This window comes from Propithecus coquereli, unplaced genomic scaffold (assembly GCF_000956105.1).
Source record: "Propithecus coquereli isolate 6110/MARCELLA unplaced genomic scaffold, Pcoq_1.0 Scaffold42, whole genome shotgun sequence".
Classification (NCBI taxonomy): domain Eukaryota; kingdom Metazoa; phylum Chordata; class Mammalia; order Primates; family Indriidae; genus Propithecus; species Propithecus coquereli.
The window spans coordinates 3,378,010-3,387,548 of NW_012149952.1; the positions used below are offsets into that span (position 1 = coordinate 3,378,010).

Consider the following 9,539-nt stretch of genomic DNA (forward strand, 5'->3'; position numbering starts at 1 on the left):
GAAAGTGCTGCTTTCTGCCCCCCTCCTCCCACTTCATCCCAAAGAAAGAGTCTTACCCTTTCCAGACCCAAATACCACTCTCCTGGACACTCTCCCTCTTTGAGAGAAAGGGTGACCACCACGGGTAGTTTCAACAGTGGCCCCATCCTCTCTGATTCCTGGCCAGGTCGGTTGTCATGGTAATCCTTCCCCAGCCTAGAGCCTCCCAGTTTCCCCACCCTTCCACCTTTGTGGTTATGGAGCCCCAAACCTCTCTGGACTCCACACCAGGAAAAGGTTGCTAAGATAACCTAAGTCCCTGGTGGTCCTTCTGCTCCTGCCCTCATCAGTACTATGGCAACCCCTCCCCATCTGCACTCAGGTAGAGAGGACCCCAGCCCCAAGGACACTGATCTCCAAGAGAACACCTCTTCCCCAACTCCTCCCTGTAGCCACCCAGCTGGCATTACCATGGTAACCATCTTCTATGGACCAAATCCACCAGGTGTTTTTATTTAGAGAAGGAGCTACTCTGCTTAGGCACAGTTGCTATGGTTACAGGGCCTGGACCATCCCCAGGGAAGTGAGAAACAGGCAAGGCCAAGCCCTGGTTGCTATGGTAACAGGGCAGCCACCCCCCCCCCCTTTTCTAGTGACCCTAGGAACCAGGCCCACCAAAGTACAGGACGTTTTAAGATTGTCTCTCAGGGTGGAGTGTATCTAGGGAGGGGTTGTCATAGAAACAGTTTCTGTCACTTCTAGCCCTGCCTTTTCTGAACACATTCATGAGAGAGGGATGGTTATAGGTTGCTATGATAACTGACATCCCTCCCACCCGCCCGACCCCACTCCACTCCTGAGATGCCCCAGGTGGTGCTCAAGCTTATGAGACTTCAAAAGAAAGGATTCCCTGACCTTCTAGTAGCCACTTTTGTGGGTAAGATGAAATCGTGCTCTATTATGCAGAATTGGCTCATTCAGTGTCTTCTGGTTCTTTCCTCAGCAGTGCAGCTGAGCTGGGCTGGAACTGCCCTCCTGGAACTCCCCCAGCCTGCAACCTAGGAGGTAAGAAGTCCCTTGGTGTCACCAACACTCACATGGAAACTGCCCTTTCCTTATTCTCAAAGGCTTTCCCACAAATCTCTCATTTTTTTCTACCTGTCACATTCCCGTTCTCCAGATGCAGGGGCTAAGGCTCAGGCCTGAAAAGAATCTGGTCACTTACATTGCTTTGTGGGGAACGAGACACAGTAAGGTCTCAGCTTAGCTGAGTCCCCTGTTTTCTCTCATGCCCCTGCTGGCTTCCTGTCCTATCTGTAGGTTGTATGTTTGGATTTTGTCTTCTGGATGGCCAACCCAGTGACTGCCTTTTTCATCCTGTGTCCTCAGAACACGGGGTCTGCCACAGAGAACACCTGATAAATACATTTGTTGAGTTAATGAGTTGAATTAATTAATTAACGTGCTGTTTTTAGCTTTGAAAGCACTTGCCAGCTTTGGGCTGGGGAAGGCTCACTAAAGATGGTCTGAGAGTTGGGCCTTCTGCGTGGACCCAAGAGAGACAGCAGAGTTTATTGGTTTAAAGCACAACTCTGGAGCCAGCTTCTTAGATCAAATCCTGGGTCCACCACTTCCCAGCTGTGTGACCTTGAGCAAATGACTTCACTGCTCTGCGCCTCAGTTTGCTCATCTTTAATTGTGATCATAGCATGAGAATGAAATGAGTGAATGTACACCAAGTGCTTAGAACAGGACCTGGCACGTGGTGAGCCGATAGAATTGTTGGTATTATTTTCTTCCCGATTCGTAAAAGTGTACAGCGTTCAGAACTTCAAAATCATTATTTCATCCACCTTGCCCCAGTGAAGGGGTCTGCATTCCTTACAGTTCCTACCTTACGGTTGGTGAAGCCAGGACTAACCTGGTCAGAGTACTAGATAATTCCTTTCTCCTTCCAAGTTTCCCTCACTCTCGTCAGCAGGCGGCGTCTCTTCATCTGGCCATCAAACCCCTGGTATCTGAGGGCCTGGTTTCTGTCCTCTGCCCTAGCGGGCACCTCCTGGCCCAGAGTCAGCCAGACAGTGTGGCAAGAGCCAGGGCCTTCGACGTGGAGACCTGGGTTCTGGTCCCTGCGTCCTTCCCATCTCTGAGCCCTGGTTCCCTATGTTAACGGTTCAGGTCCCTCGTTCCTTCAACACGTATTTATTAAGCACCTGCTATGTGCCAGGTGCTGGGCTATGCTGGGCTGGGGATACAGCAGGAAACAGGACAGACGAAACTGATCCCCAGCTTCCATAGGGACTCTGACAGTAACCAAGACAAGTAAAACCCACATGATAACTACTAGGGGAGAAAAAGAATGCAGGGATGGGGGACAGGAAGTATGGGGTGACAGGGAGATGCAGTTTTAAAGAGGATCGTCAAAGGAAGGGCTCACTGGAAGGTGACATTTGAGCAAAGACCTACAGGCCGTGGGGGAGGAGCCACGCGGATACCTGGGGGAACAGCATCCAGACAGGAAATGGGCAGTTCTGTGGCTGGAATGTTCGAGAACGTTTGTTGGAAGAATGGGGTTGGTGCTGGTGAGGCTGGAACCGAGGGGGCGAGTGGAAAAGGATGGGAGACTGCCAGAGGCCTTGTGGGTAAGGAGATTGGCTGTTCTGTGAGCAAGGTTCCAGCCACGAAAGGGTTTGAGCAGAGGCAGAACGGGACTGAATTCATTTTAACAGGATCCCTCTGGGCGCCAAGTAGGGAACAGACTGGAGGGGATAGGACCGAGGCAGGAAGATGGTCTCTCGCTCTGACCTTCAAGGATGTGAAGACTGTAAAACTATCTAAGGGTCTCCTCTGAGCTGTGCGCCTAAACTGTAAGACCCTAAGAGTTTGAAGGCCCTGGAGATTCTCTGGTTCCAGAGGTTCCTGCCCCTGCAATAATGCGAGCTGCACGAGGGCAGGCATGTTGCCCTGTGCGTCCGCTGCCGTGTCCCCAGTCCTAGAACAGTGCCTGGTGTGATGTTGGAGCTCAACAAACAGACGTTGAAGGATTGAAGAAGGAAGGATGCGCCTCAGGTGCAGAAGGCAGTTCCAAGTTCCTAGAGAGTCGCCTTTAAGTGAACTCAGATTCTCAAGTGCTATTCAGGTTGGGTCAAGGAACAGCACGCAGGACTGGGGTGGGTACAGAGGGTGGGAGAGCATTCCTCTTTCCTGGTAGGAGAGACAAAAATGCAAGCTTGCACGCAAGAAGACCAGGGCAGGGCCCCAAGCACACTGCCGTAGGGCAGAGGGGCAGAGTCTGGCTCTAAGGACCTGCGAGGGCTTTAAACTCTGACAAACTTTGATCCTTCCTGCCGTTTTTTTTGTGTTTTTTTTTGCCAAGTGTATTCTCAGCGCTGGGGGCATAGCAGTGATGGAGAGAGCCCTGGGTCTGCCCTCCCAGGGCTCACAGCCTAGTGGGCAGAAACATCCCTCCCCATCTGATGAGCCAAAATGGGCAGGGCTGGGAGAGCCCAGAGGGGTTCAGGAAGGGCTTCCTGGAGGGGGTGTCTGAGCTGAGGCCTCAAGCATAAGCAGGTGTTCTCCAGAAGAAGAGGTATGGGGAAAAGGCGTCCTTAAGAAGAGACTCTTCTAGACAGAAGGAACAGATGTGCAAGCACTTAGAAATAAGTGAGCTGTCTGAGAGAAAGTTCAGGGTGACTTAGGCATACAGTTTGAGGAAGGCATGACAAAAGATCGGCTCAAACGGTGGGCAGGCAAGTGGAATGTCGGTGGGCAGGCAAGTGGAATGTCGTAAGAAACTTAAACTTTTCCCCGGGCACTAGGGAGCCATGGCAAGATGTGAGCAGGGAAGGGAGAGGTCATATTTGTGCTTTAGGAAGACCCCTCTGGCTACCATGAAGAGGGTGCTCAGGCTGGAGGCGAGGGGGAGGTTGGGCAGGAACCTGGGTGAAAGCTTAGCTGGATGTCCTCTCTCTGAGAAGGGCAGAAACCTATAAAAATCCTTAATGGGGAACTTTGAGTACCTGCTGAGAACCACCTGTTCTGGAAACCAGCCAAGTCTTCAAAGCCTGTGACGGGGACAGGGCGACAGCGCCATCTGGGGCTTGCTTGGGAGTGTGGCCATGAATGGACAGGGAGCAAGGTGCCCTAAAGCTGGCAGTATCTAGAACAAACTCATTCCACTTAAAAAAAAATTCTTTTTAATTGTAACAAAATACATGTTACATAAAATGTACCATCTTAACTATTTTTAAGTACACAGTTCATTAGTGTTAGGTGCATTCACATTGTTGTGCAGACTAATCTCCAGAACTTTTTCATCTTGCAAAACTGATCTGTACCCATCAAACAACTCCCCATTCCCCCTCCCCACAGCCCCTGGCACCCACAATTCTACTTGCTGTTTCTATGAGTTTGACCCACTCCATTTTTTTAAAAAATTGAATTAGCAGCCCACATTTAAAAATTGGCCAGCCTGGGCAATAGCAAGACCCCATCTCTACAAAAGAATTTAAAAATTAGCCTGGCATGGTGGTGTCCCCCTGCAGTCCCAACTACTCGGGAGGCTGAGGCAGGAGGATCGCTTGAGCCCAGGAGTTGGAGGCTGCAGTGAGCTATGATGACGCTACTGCACTCCAGCCCAGATCAGGGAGATGACCAGATGGCACAGGGTTTGAGGAAGTCGGAAGAAGGCAGCAGCGGAGAGGCTTGGGGGTAATGCTTGGGGGCTGTAGCATCAACCTCACCCTGGAGCCAGGGCCAGGGCGAGGGAGTGGAGGGAAGGAGACAGGGAGAGTTCAGGGGGGCTTCCTGGAGGAGGAAACGGTAGAGAGGACGTTGCGAGTTGGGCTTGGGCATGGGGTTAGGGTATTTATAATCGTGCTGGCATCTGAATGGCAAGTTGACAGAGAAGGGTGGGACAACGTGGAAGGGAAGGTGATTCAATTGAAAAAAACTTACCGAGCACCTAATGCATATCTGGCTCTGTGCTTCGTGGGCATTGAGGAGCCAGCAAGTGACCAAGACCAGCTCAGGTCCTGCCCTCGTGGATCTCGCACTCAGCGATGACTTAGTGTGGTCAGGCTGGCGTGGGGGGACCCAGGGAGCTAAGGATGCCCAGATCGGGTGCATGACCCAGCCTGGAAGGTCCGGGAAGGCTTCCTGGAGGAGGGGAAATCGGAGCTGACACCAAATAGGGAAAAGAAGGGGAACTGAGAAGGAACTGGGGGAGAAGGGCAAGGCTGGGTAGGGGGAGGAAGGTGGTTCTGACAACCAGCTCCAGCTCTGCTCTCGCCCCTCTTCCCCAGGATGCCTCGGAGGCCCAGCTAGGGCCTGACCTGGGCCCCATGCGCCTCACCCGCTGCCAGGCTGCCTTAGCAGCCGCCATCACACTCAACCTGCTGGTCCTCTTCTATGTCTCGTGGCTGCAGCACCAGCCCCGGCACTCCCGGGCCCGGGCTCCTCGCCGTTCATCTGCCGCCGGGCCCCGCGTCACCATCCTAGTGCGGGAGTTCGAGGCATTTGACAACGCAGTGCCCGAACTAGTGGACTCCTTCCTGCAGCAGGACCCAGCCCAGCCCGTGGTGGTGGTGGCCGACACACTCCCCTACCCGCCCCTGGCCCTGCCCCGCATCCCCAGTGTTCGCCTGGCGCTGCTCCAGCCCGCCCTCGACCGGCCCGCTGCAGCCTCGCGCCCGGAGACCTACGTGGCCACCGAGTTCGTGGCCCTGGTGCCTGATGGGGCGCGGGCCGAGGCACCCGGCCAGCTGGAGCGCATGGTGGAGGCGCTGCGAGCGGGAAGCGCACGCCTGGTGGCCGCCCCCGTGGCCACAGCCAACCCTGCCAGGTGCCTGGCCCTGAACGTCAGCGTGCGAGAGTGGACCGCCCGCTATGGTCAGGCACCCGCTGCGTCCCGCTGCGACGCCCTGGACGGGGACGCCGTGGTGCTCCTGCGCGCACGCGACCTCTTCAACCTCTCGGCGCCGCTGGCCCGGCCGGTGGGCTCTGGCCTGTTCCTGCAGACCGCCCTTCGCGGCTGGGCGGTGCAGCTGCTGGACCTGCCCTTCGCCGCGGCGCGCCAGCCCCCGCTGGCCACGGCCCACGCGCGCTGGAAGGCGGAGCGTGAGGGGCGCACTCGGCGGGCGGCGCTGCTCCACGCGCTGGGCATCCGCCTGGTGAGCTGGGAGGGTGGGCGGCTCGAGTGGTTCGGCTGCAGCAAGGAGACCCCGCGCTGCTTCGGCACGGTGGTGGGCGACACACCGGCCTACCTCTACGAAGAGCGCTGGACGCCCCCCTGCTGCCTGCGCGCGCTGCGGGAGACGGCCCGCTACGTGGTGGGGGTGCTGGAGGCGGCGGGCGTGCGCTACTGGCTGGAGGGCGGCTCGCTGCTGGGGGCGGCCCGCCACGGGGACATCATCCCGTGGGACTACGACGTGGACCTGGGCATCTACTTGGAGGACGTGGGCAACTGCGAGCAGCTGCGGGGAGCAGAGGCCGGCTCGGTGGTGGATGAGCGCGGCTTCGTGTGGGAGAAGGCCGTCGAGGGGGACTTTTTCCGCGTGCAGTACAGCGAGAGCAACCACCTACATGTGGACCTGTGGCCCTTCTACCCCCGCAACGGGGTCATGACCAAGGACACGTGGCTAGACCACCGGCAAGACGTCGAGTTCCCGGAGCACTTCCTGCAGCCCCTGGTGCCTCTGCCCTTTGCTGGCTTCGTGGCGCAGGCGCCTAACAACTACCGTCGCTTCCTGGAGCTCAAGTTCGGCCCCGGGGTCATCGAGAACCCCGAGTACCCTAACCCAGCACTGCTGAGTTTGACGGGAAGCGGCTGAAGTCAGGGAGGGCTGCTGCCCTCGCCTGGCGTCCAGGGGACATTCCTGTGTTTTGGGGGAATCTGGATGTGGAGCAGCTTTGTGTGGGCGATTGGGGGTGGGGGTGTGGTGCAGAGGGATGGGGAAAGTCAGCAAGAAAGAAAGAAGTTAGAGGGGGCGTACGACGGAAGCCTGGCTTTGGCAGGAGAGAACCTGGCCAAAGATGGTGGGAAGCAGCGCCCAGAGGTTCTCCAGCCCTGCCGGCTGTGAGCGATGGATGCGTGCGCGCGTCCTGGTAACTGAAGGAGCCGCCAGCGTTTGGCGGACGGCGCCAGAGACGCCAAGCCGTGCCGCAAGGCCCCGCATAGTCCCAGGCCACAAAGAAGGGCCCTGCCCAAGATTCCAAGAGTCCTGCGCTCCGGAGCTAGGGCAGCGTTTTGGAAAGCAAGAGGAGTGCAGGCTCTGGGACCAGACTGGCGGGATTGAAATCCCGGCTCTACCCCTTACCAGTTAGATGGGCCTGGGGCCGTGTCGCAGTTCTTTGTGCCTCACTTGGTGGCCTCCAGGATTCTGCTAGTGTCCTCCGTGTCTAGCACCAAATGAGGACCTTTGGCTGCTGGGGTCGCTGTGGGAGGCGGGCCAGCGATGACTATCTCCTCTTCTTCCGGAAGGCGACCGAGCTCCTTCCCTCCCGGGAGAGCTCTGTGAGGTGCGTGCTGCTCTTAACTCATCTTGCAGCGGAGAAAACCGGCTCAACTCTGAGGTGCGATGTGGTCACAAAGGGGTGGTGGATCCGGGCTCCCACTCCTTGTTATTACCTCATTATTGCAGCTCCGCACCTGTTTTCCGGCTTGCACGGCAGGGTAAACAGTAACCATAGTTCGTTTACTGAGCACTTACTGGGTACCAGGCGTGCTTCTCGGCGTTTCACGTGGGTTAACTGATTTATCCCTCACTTCAACCCTTTGAAGTCACAGCTGCTATCATTCCCATTTTATAGATGAGGAAACTGAGGCCAGAATGGTAAAGTCACTTGGCCAAAGTCAGACAGCTTAGGAAGTGGCAGATTGGGGAGTTGAACCCAGGTGGTCAGGCTCCGGAGCCCACACTGGACTTACCCACTGTGCCCGTCTCTAGCGACGGTACCCAGGAGGAGGTCTGTGGAGGCTGTGCTACTTAACAGGTAGAGCATTTTCTTTTTTGATCATGCACCTGAGTAAATACTATTTGGGTATGTGCTCCCAATATGTGTATATTTATTTATAAATTATGGATGGGTACTACTCTCCGTCTGTATATCAGTAATAACACTTAAATTATTCCATTTTAAATAGGAAATATGAACATAAGTTTTTATGTTTTCTCACCTCATCCCAGTGACTTTTTGCGCACACCCCTAGGTGTGTGCATCTGTTTTTAGAGACCACGGGTTAAAAAAAAGCGCGGGCTCTGGGGTGAGAGAGGAGGGGGTTCAAACCACAGTGCTGCCACTTCTCCCAGTCTGAATTTGGGCCTCCACTAATGGTGTCTCTGTACCCCTGCTTTGCATCTGGGAAACGGGGAGTGAGATCGTTTATCCCCCGGGAGTGGGTTTGTGGCCAAGGGGTCGGGAGTCAGGCTGAGTTTGAATCCTGGCTTAGCCTTTTACTTCTTTTGTGGTCTTACGCAAGTTGCTGCCTCTCTGAACCCCTAAACTGGGCGATTGGCAATATTGCAGAATTGTACACTTCTTGGAGGAGGAGGCTTCATAGACCAGCAAGACAAACTCATCTGCTGAGGCTCAGACATCCAAAGACTGGTTTCTCCCATCCAAGTACTAAGTGCTAACCAGGCCCGACCCTGCTTAGCTTCCGAGATCAGACGAGATCGGGCGTGTTCAGGGTGGTATGGCCATCGATGGGTAAAGGCTGATTTCTTATAACCCAGCCTCTGCTTTTAACCACTGAACCCACAAATGGTTCACAAAGAGACTGTCGGGTCCCCAGAGAAAAATCTGGAAGTGTGTGGGGACGGTTTGGGTTATCGCCGTGAGAGGACAGTGCTTTTGGCCCTTGAAAGGCAGGGCCGAGGGATGTGGGTGCCTAACGTGCAGGCAGGCGCCTCCGCACAATAGAGTCAGTCCGTGTCGCATACCGTTTCTAAATGTCCCATTAGACATTCATGGAGGAAAGATGATATTCAAAATATTTTGCAACTGGTATATGATACTATAAATTAATATTTGTCAATATATGCATCAAATTTTAAAATATTCCTTTTCTCTAATCCAAGTGATCTTACCTTTATATACATATTTCTTTAGATTGTTTACCAAGAATATAAGTTGAAACTCAATCCATCCTCAAATTGTTGTAATGATTTTGTTTTATGTAGAAATTGTTTTGTTTTTTTAGACAAGGTCTTGCTCGGTCGTCCCAACTAGAGTGCAGCAATAGTGTCCTTATAGCTCACAGCAGCCTCAAACTCCTGGGCTCAAGCGATCCTCCTGCCTCAGCCTCCCGAGCAGCTGGGACTACAGGCGCGGCCACCACATGCCCGGCTAATTCTTTTATTTGTTGTAGAAGCAGAGTCTTGCTATGTTGCCCAGGCTGGTGTTGAGGCCCAGTGGGCCTCAAGGAATCTTCTTGCCTCGGCCTCCCAAAGTGCTGGGATTACAGGTGTGAACCACCACGCCCGGCCATTGTTTAGAAATCATTGATGTGATTTCCTTCTTTTTTTATAATTATTTCAAAATATTAAGGGGGTACAAAT

At 54.5% G+C, this 9,539-nt stretch overlaps 1 protein-coding gene across 1 annotated transcript; it reads left to right on the forward strand.

The window, feature by feature from the left end:
* The first annotated feature begins 983 nt into the window (after positions 1-983).
* Positions 984-7,953, forward strand: FKRP (fukutin related protein). The gene is made up of 2 exons (XM_012653383.1): positions 984-1,044; positions 5,283-7,953. The coding sequence occupies exon 2, from the start codon at positions 5,322-5,324 to the stop codon at positions 6,807-6,809; it is 1,488 nt and encodes a 495-aa protein (XP_012508837.1). The 5' UTR covers positions 984-1,044; positions 5,283-5,321; the 3' UTR covers positions 6,810-7,953.
* Positions 7,954-9,539: the final 1,586 nt, after the last annotated feature.

Bases quoted from the DNA above. Each gene is read 5' to 3' on its own strand.
- FKRP (XM_012653383.1), top strand. From the start codon at position 5,322: ATGCGCCTCACCCGCTGCCAGGCTGCCTTAGCAGCCGCCATCACACTC.